This window comes from Tachysurus vachellii, chromosome 6 (genome assembly GCF_030014155.1).
Source record: "Tachysurus vachellii isolate PV-2020 chromosome 6, HZAU_Pvac_v1, whole genome shotgun sequence".
In the NCBI taxonomy this organism is placed as follows: Eukaryota; Metazoa; Chordata; class Actinopteri; order Siluriformes; family Bagridae; genus Tachysurus; species Tachysurus vachellii.
The window spans coordinates 8,204,113-8,226,023 of NC_083465.1; the positions used below are offsets into that span (position 1 = coordinate 8,204,113).

General features: G+C 36.9%; 1 protein-coding gene across 3 annotated transcripts in view; it reads right to left on the bottom strand.

The window, feature by feature from the left end:
* Positions 1 to 391: 391 nt before the first annotated feature.
* arid4b (AT-rich interaction domain 4B) overlaps positions 392 to 21,911 on the bottom strand; it is an 86,528-nt gene continuing 65,008 nt past the window's right edge. For 2 of the 3 annotated variants that reach the window (XM_060871999.1, XM_060872001.1), the window contains 11 exons: positions 19,792 to 19,889; positions 19,461 to 19,650; positions 18,089 to 18,300; positions 12,211 to 12,393; positions 10,396 to 10,480; positions 10,083 to 10,287; positions 7,361 to 8,554; positions 6,769 to 6,882; positions 6,370 to 6,597; positions 6,083 to 6,229; positions 392 to 1,679 (listed from right to left, as the gene is read on the bottom strand). In XM_060871999.1, coding sequence (XP_060727982.1) covers positions 1,543 to 1,679; positions 6,083 to 6,229; positions 6,370 to 6,597; positions 6,769 to 6,882; positions 7,361 to 8,554; positions 10,083 to 10,287; positions 10,396 to 10,480; positions 12,211 to 12,393; positions 18,089 to 18,300; positions 19,461 to 19,650; positions 19,792 to 19,889 — 2,793 coding nt within the window. In that variant the 3' untranslated portion in view covers positions 392 to 1,542. The remainder of the gene's footprint in view (positions 1,680 to 6,082; positions 6,230 to 6,369; positions 6,598 to 6,768; positions 6,883 to 7,360; positions 8,555 to 10,082; positions 10,288 to 10,395; positions 10,481 to 12,210; positions 12,394 to 18,088; positions 18,301 to 19,460; positions 19,651 to 19,791; positions 19,890 to 21,911) is intronic. The other variant, XM_060872000.1, reaches the window with a different exon arrangement.

Consider the following 21,911-nt stretch of genomic DNA (forward strand, 5'->3'; position numbering starts at 1 on the left):
TCTCTTTGTTCCTTCCTTTGTCTGCAATAACAAATAACTTCTTGTTTGGTTTGCTATTATTTAGTGCCACCAAAGACACACTTGACATTGGAGAATACTACATTCTAAGACCATAAGCCGAGGGGTTTTTGAAAACATATCAAACAATTTCACAGACAAGTTCACAGTAAGGAGGAACAAGGCAGGACCAGTAATGGACAAATCCCACAGTGAATATAATTACTGTAGACTTTCTCTCTTTCTCTCTGTGTTTCTCTCAATATTAAATATCTATTATATCAGGTGGAACCTTTCAGGAAAAATTGTATGAGGTGGTAATATACCATGGATAGATCCCTGTCCAATGCAGGGCATAATATGCATTCATTTTAAAGTTTTACTATATAACAAATTTAAAATTAGAACTCACAAACTATTGGTATTTATTTAAAACTGGTGTTTTGCTGCTTACATTTGTACAATAAATTACACAATGTCCATCATTAGATGTACCTAATAAATACATTTGAATTTGTCACATTCACACTCTGTTATACATGGTATTAGAATTTTACAGTTCATGTACAGACTAAAAAATAGTTTTAAAATCACATTAAAAAGCCAAGCACAATTTAAACTAAAATATGATAAAGGCAAAACATGAAGGAAAAAGAATTTATGACAATATGAAAATAAAATCTGAAACTAAAAACTGTGCCACAAAAAGCTATTGTAATGACAAACAAAAAAGTTTTTTTAATCACAATCATACACAGACAATAGAGTTAAAGTATAAACTGTACAAAAAGTAGCATATTATTAACAGTGTAAGATATTAAATAGGTCACCTCAAAACACACCTCTCAATATACAAATGTATTACCAAGGCATATGATTCCATAACAGTGCCACCCAGTATAGACCTGCAAAGTTATAGAACAATGGGGAAACACTGGCAGCAACTTCAGAATTTTACACATACATATTTTTCGTTATAAATAAAGATCTACATCACTGCAAGCCTTTTCCTGGTTAGGGAATGGCAGACCAAAAGTAGGAACATTTTCAAGGAAACATAAAGGTAAAGCGCTTTGCATAAGAGCGTGAGACATTTTTACAGAGCACCACAATTGATTTAATCTATAAATGCAGGGCTGAAAGACATTCTTGTCTTAATAAACAGACACAAATAACTAAACAACTGTTATTCCAGTCTATAAATGCAGTACTGTCACTTCACAGAAAGGATATACCTATATCTACATGGCATGTTTATTGCTCAAACATAAAACATGTAAAAATATTATTCTTTCTGACAACCTATTCCACGAAATTTATCAGGAAAAAGTACAGGAGTGCATTTAGCTTGCAGAGGAAACAGTTGTCAATAGAAAATAGTGCTTTCTGTTGTCTGGCTCTATTTTTAATCCTCTTAGATATTTGTGCCTCAGGTTGTTACATGAGTTAACTATTAATTAGAATTGGTTCCGTCACATAGTATGGGGAATGCCAGAGGCTTATTTGGGTAATGAAGTGCCATGTGCTGTGAGAGGACTGTTCCCGTCACCTGCACTCCAGCGAGAACCCAGAATTCTGTGAGGAGCCTGAGACTGTGGGCTCAGCTAGAGTCAACATAACAGCTGCTGTAAGAGAGCTAGATGACGGTGAGGATGAAGACGAGTACAATGCTGCTGCTGCACCTGCATATTTCAAAATAGTCAAGTTTAAATGTTGCTGCACTTGCAAAGCAATTAGAGACAGAATACTGATATAACTAATATTTAAGAGATACAGTACAACAGTAAAGCAGTACACAGTGACAATACATCAGTTTTGTGCAAAATGTCAGCTATAATTTGAACCTATTTATGTCTGTAATGGGTTTATATTGTAGCAATCACATCCTTTCTATACATGATCTCCATATTTTAGGAAATAAAAAGACTTTAATGTTTATTGCTCAGTTGCTGCTGTGTAAAATTTCATGTCTTAGTGATATTTCTTCTATAACTTATAATGTAACATTCACCTTTCATTTCAGCAGCTAGGCTTCATCAAGCAAAAATTGCTGTGAACACTCTCTCTCTATCTTTCTCATTCTCTCTACAATACTTTAGTAGGTGAGTCCGCAGGGACATGGCTTTGGAGATATTTTTGTCAACTTTCCAATAGTTACAGTGTTGAGTCTCAAATCTATTGATGGTATTGTGGTTTTGAAATGTGTGTGATGTTTTTTGGAATAATGCAAGACGTTCCCTCTACTCTTTAAGCTTTCTCACCGGCCCCAAAGACAGAAAGAAATATAGTCTAGGAGTCTGGTGACACCCAGTCTGGACAGGTAAAGCAGATACCAGAAATGCATGAGACAGAGCAGACACATTCACCTTAGCTCCAGTTGCTGGCACTGGTCACAGCTCACAAATGATATGCAACCTCTGTATAAAAAAATCAAATTTCATATCAAAAACAGGATGATATAGATAACCTGCTTGCTGAGAATGCAAAGCACAAGACAGAAACTTCCTTAATGACACAATGTTTTAGCTCCAGTGGTACATTAGAAATGCAGCTTGGAACTCAAGTCTTACCGTCCCAGCATTGTTGAGCCACATTCCCTCCAGCGATTTTCTCCTAGAAGCTGTGAAGAAGCTTTGGTGGCATGCCTGATTGGACAGCAATCTTTTGGCATGCTCTGGTGGTGCTGAAATGGGGCTGTTTTTTCCAGCACCAGAGCAATGTTGAGGCAAGGAGCAGTTTCTCCCCTGTTTGAACCCTCCATTTAGCAAGCACTGGGACCAAAGGCAGTAGCTGTGGGACAATCATTTTGCATTCCCATGGAGGACAAATGGAGGGGTGTGTAGTTACATCATCCAGGTAATTTGCTGCAAATAGTTGGCGGGGTCTGAGCACAATGTCCATTAGTCTTTGAAAGGTTGTAGGTGCCCCATTCAGGCTAAAGGGGTAGAACCCGGTACTGCCACTTCATGAACCTCTTCTCATCGACTTCAGGCCTCATTGCTATTTGCAGGCCAGCATGGCTAATTGCTAGCCATGCTGAAGTCAGTTTTTGATTTGCATCGGGGGCCAAGGCCACCTGCCAATAACCGCCAGCTCAGTCCTGGGGATTCCTCTGGACACTGTACAGGAAGTGGGACAAAGGAGGATGGTAGCAAAACTATCATCATTGCTGGAGAACGACTCTCACCCCCTGTATGAAACTGTTTCATACCGACGGGTTTTGATATTTTTTTTTGGACCTGAACCACCTAGGTTGCTGCAGATAATAGTTCAATTCAATTCACTTTATTTGTATAGCACTTTTAACAATTTCCCATTGTCTCAAAGCAGCGTTACAGAAGTACGGAAACATATCTCTATCCCCATACCTAATGAGCAAGCCGGAGGTGACGGCGGCAAGGAAAATCTCCCTGAGATGATATGAGGAAGAAACCTTGAGAGGAACCAGGCTCTGAAGGGAACCCATACTCATTTGGGTGACACTCTACAGTAAATAGTGTAAATGTAAATAATGTCCCTTCTACAACAGTTTATAATAGTGCAACCGAGAGCTCCTGAGGAACTTATGGGTCATCGTAAACTCTGAGTTCAGCACAGACCTGATTGCTTATAAAGACCAGACCATACAGCTCACACAACATTAGTTCAAAAGAAGGCATGACAGTTTACCAGTCCCACCCTCTCGAGGACTGTCTGCATGCTTACCTAGGTTGCTGCAGATGACAGTTTACCAGTCCCACCCTCTCGAGGACTGTCTGCATGCTTACCTAGGTTGCTGCAGATGATAGTTTACCGGTCCCACCCTCTCGAGGACTGTACAGGCAATGCCAGCTTGCCAGGAACTTGTACCAGAAGGAGGACCTGATCTCCTGGGTTAAACTCACATGGTGGCTGGGCAGTTGTAGGCCCACTGAGTGGCCTCCATATGCTCCCAGGTGATTGGAACCACTCTGTCAGTCCTTTCCTGCATTTTCTGAACATAGCTGATGAGGGAGCAGAATGGAGTGGGCTGCTCCTCCCATGTTTCATTAGTCACGTCCAGCATTCCCTAAGGTTGGCGTCCAAAAATCAGTTACAATGTGGTTAATGAGGTAGAGGCTTGAGGCATCTCTCATATGGCAATGAGGACATAGGGAAGAAAGAGGACTTAGTTTCATCCTTTCTTGTCCACCACCCTCCAAAGCATCTGCTTAAGAGCCAGATTGATGTGCTCTACCAGTTCACCCAACTTCCCACTTGGGGAAGCTTGAGCTCTTGCTTTCTTTACCTAGCTTTTCTGGGAGGGCACTCCAACGGATTCGCTATTACCTGGCCAGTGATACCGAGAGCTTGGGGAGGAGGCCCACTAGGAGTGCACTGATCCTCAGCAGGGCATCCATTTGGGGGAGTGGTGGTTGAGTACAGTTGTGAAACTCTGCTGTCGTGTTCATAGGGGATAATTCACAGTGCACCAGGATTTCGTCCTTGATGAAATTTGACCACCATGATTTCATCCTCGAAGAGGATTAATATTTAAGCTTGGACCACTCCAACTGCTTTCAAGTCAAGTCAAGTCAAGAAGCTTTTATTGTCTTTTCAACCATATCTAGCTTTTGGAGTACACAGTGAAATGAGACAATGTTTCTCCAGCACCATGATGCTACATAAAACAAAGCTAAGGACTTAGTAAGTAATCCTAGACACAAAGTGCATCTGTGCAACCTGGTGCAAACAGGTGCAGGAGAAGACAAACAAGACAGTGCAGGACAAAAGACAGTGCAAACAAAAAATACAAGACAATACACAAAAGACAATAGACAAAAGACAATAAACAGAAATGGCACCGACCAGTGTAAATACTGTAGGTTATTGCAAGTGCAGAAATACTGGAATGAACACAGTATTATAGCAGAAGTTACCTGAGATATTGTAAAGGATGGTGCAAAACAGCAATTGACTGAAATGTAAGAGTGCAAAGAGCAAAAAAAAAAAAGTGTGCAAAACAGCATGTAAACAGTTTGATGGATATATATTGGAAGTGTGTGTATTTCACAGGAACACACTTGAAAATTATTTGTTATGGTGTCCTAGAACTAAATAGATTTTGTTTAATTACTACTTATGTATTTCACTACACCTGCAAAGCCTGTATTTTACAGTTCCTGAACATTAATCATTTTAAAAAAGTAAACATATTTGTAATGAAGTGTTGAGAAAATAATTTTTCCATACAAATTTTTGAAATCTAATCCCTCGAAATAAATCGAAATCACTGGATTCTACCCAACTTATTGGGACCAAAGAAGAGGGAAAAACTTGGATTCTTTTAGGTTTTTAAAGAGTTGGGGGAGTAAGCCATGCCTACAAGCAATGTCATTAAAGAAGTTTCTTTCTTGTGCTTTGCATTCTTAACCAGCAGGTTATATATATCATCCTTTTTTCCATATTAAATTAGATTTTTAATAAAGAGGTTGAGTATCATTTGTAAGCTGTGACCAGTGCCAGCAACTGGAGCTAAGGTAAATGTGTCTGCTCAATCTCATACTTTTCTGATATCTGCTCTCGAACACAGAACTGGCTAAAGACTGGAATGACAATGCTGCCCACACCTGCATAGTCTATGCAGCACTCATGGGGTCTGCCTTGCTACCTTCCAGCACCACTTGCACTCCTCCCTCACCTGCCACTGCCTCCAGCACCATTGCCAACACCCGCACCTTCTCAAACTTCTCAAACTCAATATGGGTGTTCCACCTAACAGCAACACCCATATACTTAATTATGTAATTTGAATAAGTGTTTAAACTGTTACATTCCTTAAATCTCTGGAGGAATAACCATTACATCAGGAAAATGATTAAAAACCCATGACTACAGCTTGATGTGAATTACAGGCCTCAGTAGGCTACCAAATAACCATAGCCTGTTGATGTTATTAGATCACAGACTTCAGGCTCATATAATAACCATACAATGTCTTTTCAATGACTCAATACTTTTGACCCAATGTTCATAAAAGGTTCACAAGGTTCAGAAAAAATAGATTTGTAAATACATTAATATTCTACTCTGTAATCTCAGTAAATTTTGTGAATTGAAAACTTACTTTCCCGCTCCTTTTTCTTCATACGTTTTCGTCTTCTATCGATGGAGGCCACTTCAGATTTGAGCAAGAGATAGTGATTCCTGATGTCCTGCAATTTCTTCTGAAGGAATGTGATCTTCTCTAGGCTACTCATCTTTTCCAAATCGGCTAGAAAAGCAGATTTGAAAGAGAAATAAGGCGAAATATTTAAAGGTATTTAACAGTAAAATCTGATGAAAGAATTCACCAAGTTATGGAGAGATTTCATTCACTTCTTTAATGATTATTGAACTGCTTTAAATACTCACACATCTGAAAACTCCACTTGTAAGTATGGGAACCTTGCATGCTGCCATGTTGTTCTTTGGGATTCAGATGCTCAGAGTCCCCATTTTTGTGGTATTTATTGAGTGGGGGTGTCCGAGCAGAGCCCTTGGGTGGAGTTATGTTCTTCATGTCCTGTGTGCTACTCTTGGGCATAAGCGATTTGGCAACACTCTCATTGAGACATTGGTCCTCACTGTCACTGCTGTTGGCTAGAGAGTAACAAGTATTTTATATACCTGCCTGAAACATAATTTGTTTTTACATAACTGAAATACCCGAATTGGTCCTGACCCCAATGTGTAATCTTTCCCATTAAATTATTTTCCCCCTCGCTGTTGCAGAGTATTCAGAGCATACACAACAAACTTTTTTTATTTTACCTGTTTTGTGGTTCTTTTTGGGATGCAAGTTCAAGTTCTTGTGACTTTGTTTGTGTTTCTTTGATGCTCCACCACCCTGGGAGTCTTTATGCCGCTTCTGATTGGATGATGAGACTAAGTAATGAACCAGCAAGCAAGAAAGAAGCAACGATAAGGTTGCTTGTTACATGTTCAATATTTTTAAGACTAAATGGAGGGTTATTGCAGTAGTTTATAGAGTAATTTAAAGTAAACAATCTGTATAACAGTAATGGGCAAAATGTGTTATTTCTTAATTAATTAATTCCTTCATTTATTATCTGCACTGTCCTGACCAGGGTCATCTAAAGTCAATCTTGCCCGCACTGGACACAAAATAGTTCTTCGCAGGGCACAATGAGGACACACACTACCACACAAATCATTGCCAACTACAACCAATTCAACATTGCCAATCAACTACTGGCAGGCTTTGAACAGTGGGAGGAAACTGGAAAACCTGGAAGAATCCCATTAAAAGGTTCAACACTGAACAAAATAAAACCCAGGACTTCATGAGGCAGCAATGCTACCAAAAGAAAATTATGTATAAAAAAATCAATTTATTGCCTACCTTTGGATTTCTGCTCACTCTCCTTCTGACTGCTGCTGCTCAAACTCAAGCTACAGCTGCTGTTGCTGGAGAGATTAGCATCAAAAGCTTTGGATGGGGATTCTAACTGCTCTTCCTGAGGTAGCATGTGAAACTCACAGCTCACAATGTCCATCTCCACTGTACTAGTGTCAGACTCACATCGCCCACCAACACACTCTTCTATCAAAGGGCAAACAGAAGAGCATGTGGCTGGAGAGCAGGATGTCAGGACAGACCTCTGGGGGGGTTGTGAGGATGAGTGCATCTCATGCAAAAATTCAGCAGGCTCTGGTGTGGTGGGAGGTGTGTTGAGGATGGAGTTGCTTCCACTGCTGGGATACTCTTGGTTCTTCTCTGGGCTCTGCTCTGGCTCCTCTGGTTTTTCACTTTTTTGCTCAGGCTCAGGGTCAGGTTCGCTTAGGCCCACAACTTCTGGAGAGGGAGAATTTGCAGCTTCAGTGTCTGAATCAGAAAACAGCTCTTTCAGGGTTTTCTTAGGCCACTGAGCCTGAATACTAGACCATACATCCTTCTGGCCTTTTGTACGGCAGCCAGGTGTCCTGTCATCTATTCCAGATGTCATTTTAGCTCGCTTGTCAGGGATTTCCCAGAAAGTTGAAGACTGACAACCCTTGACCTTTTCCTTCAGGCCATTATACTTCCTTGAGGATATACCCTTAGATTTGTGGTGTATTAGTAGCTCTTCTTTGGCCTGGGATTCAATAAGCGGTTCCTCCTCATCCTCAGAACTACTGCTGGAATGCATGTCTGCTTCCCGAGGACCAATGTTTCTGTCTTTCAGCTTGATAAGTGAACTCTCTGATAGCCAATCGCTTAACTTGCTGCCCCTGGTTTTGCCTTTGCATAGGATTTTGTGTGTACGCTCAGAAGTTCCATCAACTTTTCTTCTCCTGGTGCTTAACTCCTTCCCCTCTGTTACTAACTGTTTATTTGTTTCTGGACTGTGCTGGCTGAATGATACCTCTGTGGCACCCATACTCACTGAAGCTTTGTGTCCATCACTGGAAGGCTCGCGCTCCCATTTTAGGGCTGCATAAATGCTTTCTGGAGAAGGTCTTCTTTGAAGGCTTAGCTGACCTGCTGGACTGTCATCATTAAAGCCACCTTCCCCATCCTGCTCATGGTTGCTGTAATCTGCTGAGTTCTCTGGCGCTAATGTACGAACACAGACACAAAAACACACAAAGTGGGTAACAGTGACAGTAAAGACAGGCTACTGCCTTCATAGGGGAGACGCAACAATGGTGGCTCTGTTGTGAAGTGATGTTGCGGATGTTGTGGTTCACCAAAGACCAAGGGCCTCATTTATCAGCTATGCATAAGTAAACCATGTGCATACATGTTTCTCTGTATTGAATTGGTTTAATCAAATTTGGCTTATGTGCAAGGATGTATGTATACTTCCACACACTCCTGACCATGTGTTTGCAGAAATCCTTAGTTGGAGAAAAAGTGTAATAGTGGGTAAACTGATTATGAGGATCTTCCATTCCTCTTACTGTCAATTCTAACATCATTATACGGAGTCATGCTCATAACATGCCAATAGATAATATTGAAGATACATTTTGAGTATGCCTTTTTTGAAATTTGGCACAAGCAGATTTTTGTCTTTAGGTATCACTGAAAGCTTAGAATGCTTGTGCTGAGAGTAAGGAACGAATTAGTCAATTTTTTTTGTATTGGTAATTCCCAATAATCACGTCAAACTTTCAAAGAAAAAATACAAATGTTCATGTTATTTTTGAAATTCTAAATGTACAGTAATTGGGGAAACAGAATGCACATACAGGTGCATCTCAATAAATGCACACAGCTGTGTGATGTACAAATTTCCTTGTGCATACAGGCAGCTCTAAGACACACATATATTTTGATAAATGAGACCCCGGTTATAGGACATCTAGTTTGTATCAACTGTGAGCTGCAAGCAACATAAGGTGACTGGTGGGTGAACCACTTGTATGTATATTCACAGCCTTACACCTAGATATACAGTGCCCTCCAGAATTATTGCCATTCATAATAAAAATCAGCAAAACTGATTGTATAAAATGAAATAAAGCATTTACAAAATAATTTAGTATTTAAGAAAATAATTTTTTTTCTTCCATGCATATGTAGATTTATGCATACAAAAACTAACTAATGTAAAAGTTAGGGTTAGACTGCCAAGTTTAAATTGCTCATTTGTTTATGTTCACAGTAGTTAACATATGTCTTTATCCAGAATTAATTACTTAAGTGCTTTGTTGTCTCTATCTCTATGTCCTAATAGTTTTGGGCAAATTTTGTGAAACTTGGTTGTGTCGCTAAGAAAAATATAAATTTTGTAATGGGTGCTGAAAAAGACATTTTGATGAATACAACGCAAGAACATTATATTTAAATAACTACACAATATCAAAAATATCACTTACAGAATAAGCTTTATTTCTGTTTATTTTCCTGTAGCAATATTTTCAGTGAATAATTCTGGTTGGCATAAAATTTAATTTGTTACTTCTATTGTCCTTACATTCAAGCAAATTGGTTTCCTTGTCAGGACATGCTATTCCTGTTTAGCCTACCCATGATGCCAGGTGGTCAAAGTAATATTCATATTAAATGTAGGTGACTGAAATATTGAAAGTTAAATAAAGCATGTAATGCAAATGATTACCAGCATAAAAGAAATTACCTTGGAGGCCATTGAGATTGGAGGTGCTCCTGAAAGATTTAACAGGACTCTTCTGGCCACCTGCATCCTTAAATTCATCCATTTTGGAAAAAACATCACTGCCAGAGATGAGTTTGGAGGATCGGTTGATGCGACTGTTTGTAGGAGAAAGGTCCTCTCTGTCATTTAAACTCTCTATTTGGACTCTTTCTCTTTCAGTTTTGGTCTAAAAAATAAAGAAAGTCCCAATCCTTTCAATTTGTCCCAATTCCTTCATTTAATTTTATTTGAAAAATAATTTTAAGAAGGAAACATATGCATTAGCTGTTTTTACCTTTATTTTTTTCCTGTGCTTTATTTTGGGAACATTCTTATTAGCTGGTCGGACTATCTTGTCAGCTTTAATCCACTCATCGTACCTTTGAGAAAGAAGTTATGTGAGAAAGAAGTTGTTATTTTGCACTACATTTCAGCTAATCTAAAAAACATGACATAATTACACAATCAAGCTGTGAAAACTAGATGTGTATGGTTACAACTTTTTTCTTATTAAGAATGAGTGCACATTTTTGAAAATTTCCAATACCAGATTCAGCTACTTATAAGAGTCATGTTAAGACTTCAGTCATCCCACACTTGATAAATATGAGCTATATTTCCAGCAGCTCATATGCAACCAGTGTGGACTGACAAACTTTTAATTTGTTTTAGATTCTTTTTAATCAACCATTAATATCAGTTAAGTGTTTAACTGAATTTACATTTCTGCCTTAAGTTCTTTTTTGTTTTTGTTTTGAGTGATACAGCCACTATTTCATGGTTATTAAGTTCTGGTTAATAAGTTCTTCTTCCCTAATTCTATATTTTTTGCCCAGCTGTCATGAATTAGGTGCTAATTCTGAATGTGCATTGTTCAAAGGCCACCCACCACACCAGAATCTGCAGAATCTTTATTTCTAAGCCTGTTTTATGACTGCAGATCTGCAAGCTGCAATTACAAAATGTTTACCAAAAAACATGACCTGAGACAGTGAGATAATTGTTTGTCTTTATTTTGTTGCCCCATGTTGGTGTGAAATGATTTTCAAATCATACAAAAACTTTTCTCTGCAACTACAGGTTGCATAAGCATGACATCTTTCAGTGTGCTGAAAGTGTGATTTTTGAGACAATGTGTCTAATGTAAATTGGCCTATAATTAATCAATCATGTTTTACAAATGTGTCAAGCACATTTCTTTTAACTCAAAACAGCCTTTCTGTACAACTGTAAGTAAAGTATGAAATAAGTCAAGGTCTCTGGCAATTCATGTTAAAACACACAGTATCATTGTTAGTATTAGCACATATATTATGAGTTCAAGTTAATTAACATGGAATTATATACCATATGCCTGTATTGATGCAACCCTAGTTACAACTGTTAATATAACATTAACACTGAAGGATCAAATAGTTCTCAAAATACAGCATCATATTTATGGTTACGATGAGGTTGGCAGTACAATTGTACTGAAAATGTTCAGCTTTATGAATACAAATATGACAGCTTATTTAACTTATACTGTATATGAAGTATTAAGTAGAGTTTTGTCCTGAAAAAAAAAAAAAATGATTCTGATTATTCCTTAATTTTTGCGTTCAGTCAACAATATTGTACAAATAAACCTGCTCTAAACCTGTAAAGACCTACGTGCACTGTGGAAAACGTTATCAGTAAAATGAGTGACCCTGTTACAAAACCTAGTTCACCTGCCCATACTATGTAAAGGAATTAGTTTTCTCCAACACTAGTACTTATTACTAAAAATGCTAATCCATCAGAAACAGACAGCAGTCATGATGGGGTTTCATTTCCATAACTTCAAATGGTCTCTGAGCATTTGTTTTCCAGACAAGTTCATCCTATTGATAATAAAAATGCCAGCACTCCATTTAATTAAATGTCAGAAACACATCTGACTTCATCAACCACTAGATGGCCAAGCTGCAATTCTACACAAGCCACACGCTAAGAAAGATGCTTTGAAAATGAGCTAGATATGTCAGACACAAAGACATCACGGTAGAACTAGAAATTGTATCCTTTTCTCAGAAGCGACCACTTTTTTTTTTGCAAAACATAAGGAGTTCCCAGGGTCCTGCCTTACCTGACATTCCAGCCACAGTAGTGTACCAGGTAGAGCACCTCTCCCCCCTCCAGGTCTGACTCTTTCACAGTGGCTTCGTACGTCTTCTGATTGCGACCTCGCCCATACCTCACCTGCACCTTCATCCCAGGGGGGTAACACTCAAACTCTTCCCCTTCCTCCCACTCCTGACTGCTGTCATTCCTGCAAGAAAGACAGTTCAGCACTTCCTTTCCCTAAGCCTGCCCCATAATAAAGACAAGAACCCATGTCCACCCTCTTAAAAAACTGAGCCAACAGCTTCTACAGTACGATCACCAGGTTGAATATAAATATCCTATAGCCTTAAATTTATTTCATCCTTTGCTGTATTATTATTATTATTATTATTCAGCTTTTGCTTGCTTGAGTCACTCAAACTCAATTTAATCACAGACTCTGTTAATCTACTCTATTACTTTACTCTGATCGCCAGTTACATTTATTTTTTATCTTCAGGTTTGTCATTACATAAAAGAGAAATTTTCAGATTAATAGAATCTGCCAAATAACCACCTGTATTATAATCTTCAACCAACACCTTTCTAAAGCATCTGATGTTAGTGCAAAGGGTCTACAGATTCATTAATGCACTTTTAATTCTGAGCTTCAGCTTTTACAGCTCAAGGTTATGCACAGGATGCATTATTTCCATGTGAATCTTGCAATTTACCCACAGCTGATTTAGCTTAAATCAATTACATTTTTCATTTTGGTTTTCAAATGATTTTTTAAGTGTGGCATCTATTTGATCTACAGTAAATGGAAACAAATAGCTACTCCAGCCTTGTGTTATGCCTGGAGAGACCACTCACATTGTGTTTGTGCATTTGTGTGGGGCTGTTCGTGTGTGTGTGTGTGTGTGTGTGTGTGTGTGTGTGCGCATGTGTGTGCGCAAACAAGTTGCCGTAGCAGTGTGCAAACTGCAAAGTGAGATGGTGCTAAAATTGTAGGTGGCAGACCCAAGCATCAATAGCTGGCAGATTCCATGTCATCCTGTAAAATGTTAAGAGATTTCATACTAAATGTGTAAGATGTGTAAGATATATCTGTCTAGAGCAGCATGAAACAAAAATGTTCAACAGTTTTGTTAGTCTATGCTCAAAACTTTCTGCTACAATAGACATTGTTATAAGCTATGCCTTAAAATCATATTATTATGTACTATTCTTAGGGTAGGTCATGCTATGTGATGAGATCGTATTAGTGGCCAATGACTTAATGCTTGTTTCAGATTGTACTGTACCATGTCCCGCTACAGTATTTAATATTACAGAACAGGATAATCAGGCTTCGAATCTAAGCCATGTTCACCCAGATATTTTTACTTTGAAATAAACAAATTCCAGATTTGACACAATTTACTGAATGCTAAACATACTTATTTGTTTTATAATCCTTTTCATTGTTTCAACTGACAGCTCTTGTTGGGGCTATGGTTCCCTCAAATTAGTCCAACTGTTCATTAAAATCTGTAAACACCCTTTTTAAACTGCAGACTAACATATATTTAGGCTTCTGTTGATATTTGTTTTAAAAATTACAAATTAATTTCTAAAACATAATAAGTGTGTTTTCCATAGGCTTTTTCCTCAATATTAAGTGAGAACTTTTCTCTTCTACTTGATATGGAAAAAATATGCTATTAATTAGGGACTTGAAATAAAGGCTTAGGTGTCAAACTAAACTTTGTTATACCACAAAGAAGGTTTAAGGCCACCAGTTTTTTTTAGACCATTTATATCTTTTGTTTATATCCATCCTCATGTATATACAGTGTGATCCAATAGTTTAAGACCACATTAAATCTGAGTTTTTTGTCCCAAATAAAATTGTAAATAAATAAAATGTTTTAATTTGTTTTAGATATTTAATAGGGATGTGGTAGCCTAGTGGTTAAGGTGTTGGGCTACCAATCGCAAGTTTGTGAGTTCGATTCCTACCACCAGGTTCCCACTGCTGGGCCCCTGAGCAAGGCCCTTAACCCTCAATTGCTCAGTTGTATAAAAATTAGATAAAAATATAAGTCACTCTGGATAAGGGCGTCTACTAAATGCTGTAAATGTAATACAAAGGAGGTATATATCTTGAATATTTAATATTTAAGATTCAGCAGAATTATCTAGACCCTATTAAAATGTAAGCAAATTTGGAATCTTTACCATGTTAGCTGCTTTGTACAGATTTTCTTCAAACCTAATCTCTTCTACTGAAGCATGTGTTCAAGTGACATTCCAAATGATTTGATCTAAACTGGATTCATGGAAAAACAGTATTTCAACTACAGTGATGCCTCGAGATACGAGTGCTCTGACATACGAATTTTTTGAGATACGAGCTGTGATTCGACCAAATTTTTGAGATACGAGCATCCGAACCGCTGCCGCCGAAACAAAGATCCCCAACAACCACGTGTGCTCTGTTTCCCCCGCCTCAGCTTCCCGCGTCTCACTCGGTTAAAGCCGCATTTCCACTGCACACGACAAATGACGGCCGATAAACAGGAAGTCATTAATTTCCTATGGAGAATCGCAAAGGTGCTGCGTGAGGTGCCGACCATCTGAGGATCCGTAATTTTCGGATCCGTTAAATTTTTTTTTACTTGTACGACTACACCGCATCTGATATGCCGACCGGACAGGTATTTATTAAAACGACCGGCAGATGTTAGTGAGGAAAGAGTGACAAAAAAGGCAAAAACAAGTGAAGAGAAAAGCGATGAAGAAAATTAAGCAAAATGAATGTAAAGAAAACAGAAATTGTAGCAATTAGTTCAGTTAAGAGAATTTCAGTTCTGTCAGGACCACTTTGTCAAAAGAGAATTTATTAGATGATATGCATACAGTTAGTGTTGGTGGTATGGTTCTGTTCTGGGCATAAATTCACGCGCCCGTCTGCATGCATGGACAGAGCGGAGAAAGCAGCGAAAATAGAATAAACCCCCCGTATAACAGGACCACTAATCATGCATAGTGTTACATATGTTTGCTTATGCGTTTTTGGAAAGTAACAAATGAATGAATTGATAAATAAATAATTAGAGAGAGAGAGGGAGAAAAATATGTGGAGATTTATGATGTAAACTGGTACAACGAACACAGGTTCCGGCATGGTGGAGTCGGGAGTTTAAATCGCAGCAGCAGAGCGGCTCTATGAATGGGAATTTAAATTGTCGTGTAATATGGATGTCGTAACCGGATTGGTGCGCGTCGTGGACAGCTGATTAACAGCTGATGCAGGCTTGACGACGTGGCCTGTCAGAACTAACGCGATGCTTGATTTAAGTTTGTTAATTTTAGTGAAGTTTAGTTAAGTTCCATTTAAGTGTAAAGTAGCATTAAGAGTGTACAGTAGCGAGTAAGTGAACGAAAGCGAAAGTGTACGTACGAGACAAAATCCTCCTGTTTAATCCTCCCTCAAATTCCGTGCGCATCTTCCGTAAAGTAAAACCAGTTTATTTATTTTAACATTCTCTTTTATTACTGTATGTTTTTATACAATATTTGTCATTTTATAAATACAGGTACTGTACATTTTTCATATTCAAAACACAAACAAAACAACTGCAGTGGAATTTTGCGAGCTGGAACAGATTAATGGGATTTCAATTCATTTAAACGGGGAAAATTGTTTTGAGATACGAGCAATTTGAGATACGAGCAAAGTCACGGAACGAATTAAACTCGTATCTCGAGGCATCACTGTATTATGCTTTTCACTCAAGTTGTGAACTAAAAATATAATTTTGAATGAAAAGTTTCTTATTAGAAATTAATGCAATGGTTACACAATAAGTAGAACAACTAAAATCATAGGAAAATAAAGTATACCATCCTTCAGTTCCGTTTTTATTCATCATGCTAAATAACAACTGGTTGATTTTTATTAATCCATATAAACTAACAACTAACCTCAGATGACAAAATAACAAAATATATTCATTATATATTCATCTTTTCCTCTAATTTAACCAACATTTAGATACCAGGCAGGGAAAAAGTAACAGAGCTAAACTGAACAAGATTAACATGTATACCCAAGTGTGAATGAGAATGATTGTTTAAAAAGAGCGCTGCCTATATTTCCAGGAGTGGCTGCCCCAGTCAATTGCCAGCCCAAGGTCAGATGATTAATCTTGGAAAACCCAACAGTTACATCATATGTCCTACCAACCTCCCTAAGTACTTTAAATGTTTATGTTCAGCACATTAAAAAATTAACAAGTATTAATTTTATAGTAATTTAAGTGAATTTCATATCTAAACAAACCATAAAAGTTCTGTAACAGTATTATTTTTATTGTAACTGGTGAGATGAAGACGGAGATATCTGGCCATATGCACAGGGCATACAGAAAATGTACATTATAGACTGTACTTAATTGTTCCCACTTGTTTTCTGAATGTTGATTTATGCTTTAGATAAAATAACTACATATTAAAATTGGTTGTATTTTTGATGTCATTTTTTCTGTTTTGTTATAGATGGGGTGAGGCACAGATGTTTAAGTTGTTGGTGTATGATGAGCAGAGTAGCAACTTTGCTTGTAGAGATTATTAAAAGAATGTATAGCCTTATCATATTGGCATAACACTGCATTTCACAATCATATTAGATAGCAAATTAGCCAAGGCAGACTGTATAACTACAGTGCACTACTGTCCCTGTAAAAACTGCTGAAACACACACACACATGCGCACGCACGCACACACAAATACTTATTTCTAGTTGTTCCACACCCTAGCAGCAACAAGTTAGAAGGTGTTAGGCAGGACCCTGGATTATGGATTATTTCAAACTCAAATAAATTTCTGCTTGACTGGAATCTTCTCATAGTGCTTAAACTGCAATTATGTTTCCAAATAATCATGAAACCTAAGACAGTTATACCAAAGAAGCTAACTAAAAAGGGACAGCTACACAAGCTGCTTCAAAACATCATTAATTTCCTCTCTTAAATATCAAGTGGTGCAATAACAACAGCAAAGAAATCTAACAGAGCGCAAAACCAACAGACATCCTCAGAACATGACTGTATAACATTCCTAAGACAAGCTGGCACATTTTAACTCTGCTATGTTATTTCAGACTTCAGATTTCAAAACAAAATGAGATCAGTGTATGAACACACTCACTGAAGACAACCACGCTCATATTCTCAACAAGTTTAGAGATAAAAGTGAGGCAGTTAAGAGAAGTCATCATTCAGAGGATAGGTGATGGTAACCCCTGACAGAAGTTCTACTGCCTTTTTTAAAATAGGCAAGGCAAAAGCAAGGCAAAATGAAGTTTTAAAAGACATGCTACATAAGCTGGTCAACCCATGATGTTTTTGACCAGCTTATAGGGATGATGGGTTGTTTAGCATTAGATTAGATTAGTTTTAACAGTCTTAAAGAGAAAAAAAAACAGCTACACAATCACAAATATAGCCGAATCACTTAGTAAAACGTGCATGGTGGAATATGAAATTTACACCACTGAGCAATGACACGACTGGTCCTAAAACATACAGGAAACTTTAACTTAATACTTTCTAACCTGACTATATATTGCTACATACAAGGGAGTTAAGTATTCTTTAATGTATTTCTTAGAACTAACTACATCATCTTTCAACATGTTATATTACTTTAACTTATTTTTAATGAATAATCACTTGTAATTTTGCTTTTGGTAAGAGTATAGCAGCATATTTTTATAGTACAGTGCCTTTTTCATTTGTTTGCTCTGTTCTAGTTGTGCAATTTTTAAATCTCCTATTTGAATTACAATCATGAAGTGCAGCATAACCTGGAGTTACACCTTTGGTTACACCTACACAGTGTAGCATGGAGTTACACCTTAAGTTACACCTACCGTAACAGTTCCTTTTTCTGGTCCTTACTTGGATCCACATTTAAGTTGTCTGTGCATGGATCTTCTGTTGGTGCAGCTTCTTCAGCTTTAAGCTTGTGGGGCTCTTTATCAATACCATTGTCTTCCTTGTCACTATTTATCCTGTCTTCTTCCTTTGGGCTTCTGATGTTTACTTTGTTCCTAAAAAGTCCTGTTTCTTCTGATTTCCTCTCCTAAAAGTAAGTTTACAAAACAGACATTTGCAAAATTCTGACATATATGGTCTTAATTTAAGGGTTTGAATCCCCTGATATATTTAATGACAGTTCCAAATGATTATTTGTAGTCATTTAACGCATAGTGTAGCTGAATATGTATGTCCCAAATAACAATCTCACATTAATTGCACACTGATGGTGTTTATAAAATGTTAGCAAAGTCATCATTACCATTCTTCCATTTTTAGAAAAAAATCTGGTTCTGGTAGACAACTCAAAAATATTTTACCGCATCATTAACATGTCAAGATAAGGTAATGGTAAATCATTCATTGAATGAATAAATAGATTTGTGCAACCATCGCTCCAACTACAGTCCAGATCCACCCAAAATGCATGAGTGTGTTGCACTTAATTTCTTTTCATTATAAAGATTTAATTGTACAAATTACTATAATGTACATTTCCAAGCCAAGGCTGTTGTGCTTGTAGACAATTAAAAGGAATAATTGGTACAAGGTTTTTTTGCAGTGCTAATTTCATTTCAAATAAATAGCTAACTATCATATCAGGGAAGTTGGTATCCTAACTTTGATTGTAACAGGCTTAGCTTACTTGTCTGCTGACATGCCACGTTTACCTACATCAAAGTACAAGAAAGTGGCTAGCTAAAGCTAGTAATCTATATCACATTATTACAGAGTAGTTGCCTATAAAAGAGGCATTAAGATAACTCTCTTGAGTTCACAAATGAGTTTAGGGTATCTCGCTGGGAAGCACCTCTTCCTTCTGTCCGATAGTCCTAAATGAGACTTGTATGAGACTTATATGTTTTCAATTTCTCTCTAGTATAAATATAAAATACTTATATTTACTAGTATATAACAGTATACTAGTTTTTAATAGTATACTATATAAATACACATAAATAGGTTTCTCTGAGATATACTTATAGTGCTCAGGATTATTTAATCTCCAGAGACCATTTGAAAATGCTGGTTTACCTGGAGAGCACTCCTTTTTAGCGGTCTATATTATCCATATTAATATATGGATAACAATTTAGTTAATCAGCTTTCTGAAACATTGTTGCACAGGCATCTCGTTTTGCAAAAAGGTCTATTTCTTCAGTGTTGCTACTGTAACTGAAAGGCAGTTAAATGTGGTGTTTATACCTTAACAGTATTTTTTGTGCTTAGTAAGATCTCTGCATCAGGTTTTGATTCAACACTGTTTGCTCTTGCTGCTGGTCCTTCAAGACTGCTATCTGTGTGAGAACTCAGCTTCTCTGTTGCTTTAAATGGGAGGTCCATACGGAATTTGATCCCCGTTGAGGTGCAGTAGTACTCAAAACCATAAAGATACCTATGGAACATGGACAAGTCTATCTTGAAAAAGCAAAGAAAAGCTTTTAAACTTAACTTTGGTTGCAAAAGTTAAATGAGACATAAATGAAAGTTTATGAAACTGTGAAACATCCAGGTGACTAGAGCTTGGACTACATACTTTCTGTAGGCACATTTGACATTGTAACCAGCGGCGGAGTTCAATACAGGGATTCCCAAATCTTGATACACTTGCTTCCAAATAGATCCACTCTCAATCTGCCATGAAAAGAATGGAAAAAAGGAAAGCAGAATAGGAGATAAATGGTTGAGAATGTGAAACAGGAAGCAGAAAACAACAAAACCAAGTATTTGCCTAGTAAGACTGGTAAAAACTGGCAAATTCTGATCCTGTGGACTCAATGTCTGGTAGAACTACTCACTAAAAGGAAATTTCAAAGTAAAGAAAATACATGTAATTTTTCCACGCATTCTTTAATTCACTAATTTGTATATCTGTAAATGACTAACAATTTAGGTAAATGATATGCTATTTGAAAAAAGCCATAGCACATCTTAGCTAAATAATGATAACGCCACTGGTCACAGGGAATTGTTTAAGGATCAGATTCTCTATAAGAACTCTATTAACTTTATAAGATCATACAAAGTGGAAGCAGTAGCTCAGTATATATATTAATAGTAATTAATGTATGTATTTAATATTAATAGTAAACCTAACAGAAACATGTAAAATGTATTTATAGCTATGCTAATCTGCAATGTTTCTCAGCTGTCTAGTGTGTTCATATGCCTGTTAACAATTATCGGTTATGCTAACTTATTCAATTACAAAAATACACTCTGTACAAAGGTAATATTAATTTTCCATTTTTTGCCAATAATTTTGTGCTGCTGCTGTTGTTTGTTACATTTTTCTGTCAGTTATTTTTTTCAGAGAATGCTTTTTTCTTGTCTAAAGGCATGTCAAAAATTCAATTCAGATCTTTAGATTTATCCCATATTAATTCAAGTGTTCATAATCATTAATTATGGCAAATATTCAGCTTGTTCAGTGTATTAGCTGCAGGATGTTCAGTAATTCTTATGTTCCATTTTCTCTTTCCAAGATCCAACTCAGACAAGATTTGAGTTGTATTTGATTAGTTTGTTTTAAAGTATTCGTAGTTAGTTACTTCTTTTATTGTTTTGATGACTAAAGCAATAGAATTGATTAAAACATTAGAATCACACAACCTGTGAGATACATGTTATCCAGATTAATTAGTTTTATCTTAAAAAACATTTTTGTCTAAATAGTAACAATAGATGAATAATTGTTTAAAACTCAAAAGCTCCCTGTTATTATTCAAATTTTTAAATTATTTAATTAAACGTTTTCAGTTAATTAATTCGTGTGACTCTTTGTGTTCAGTCTATGACCAAGAAATGACATCACTTCTGTTGCCAAAATTAGTGTATGCAATGCTGTTCAAAGACTTTCATAAGGTAGTGTCAAAATAAATTTATAATATAATTTTATAATAAAATATGATTTATATCAACATTTTAGCTGTATGTGTTTATGTGGTTTGTTTAAAAATGAATGAGTGAGACATTCCCAGCTTTCACTAGCCAAAGAGGAAATTGAATAATCATTGAATAAAGTTTTTTGAGGCTGCACATTATGCTTGTGTCTAACATTCAGTGTCCTTATCTCAACCCTAGTCATGCTGCAGACTGGAGGAGCATCTCCACAACTTTCTGCTGCTGGCTTACCTTGGATAAGCAACTCATCCCATGCCAGGTAAACTGCTCCCTTAGTCCATTCAATTAACTTTTCATGCTACATTTTATATTTAATTTGTCTTATGATGGCACATGTGAATTTTTAAATTATTTTAATTGAATAATTTTTTACATTTTTACTATAATTCATACAGAAACAGTATACAAAATTGATGTGGGGGAAAATGAAGGAGTCACCCAGAGTCAGAGACATGAGAGCCAGAGTGCTCAAGAAAAATTATGAGATTATGCTGAAAATGCTGAAATGTTTTATTTGCCAGGAACAGTATCCCAGCAGTCAACAGTTGATTTCATTTTTTTAAAGAGATGCACAGATGCACACGTTATTATACTGGATCTAAGTTCTAATTTATTTGTTTAAACTTGAAGCTTGTAGACATCAGTATGTAACATATGAGGTTTTTGGAAGCACCTTAATAATGTTTATATTATGTTCAGCAAATTGCTCAAACTTGCACATTCCTCAACGCACCAGCTGCAATTTCATCCCAT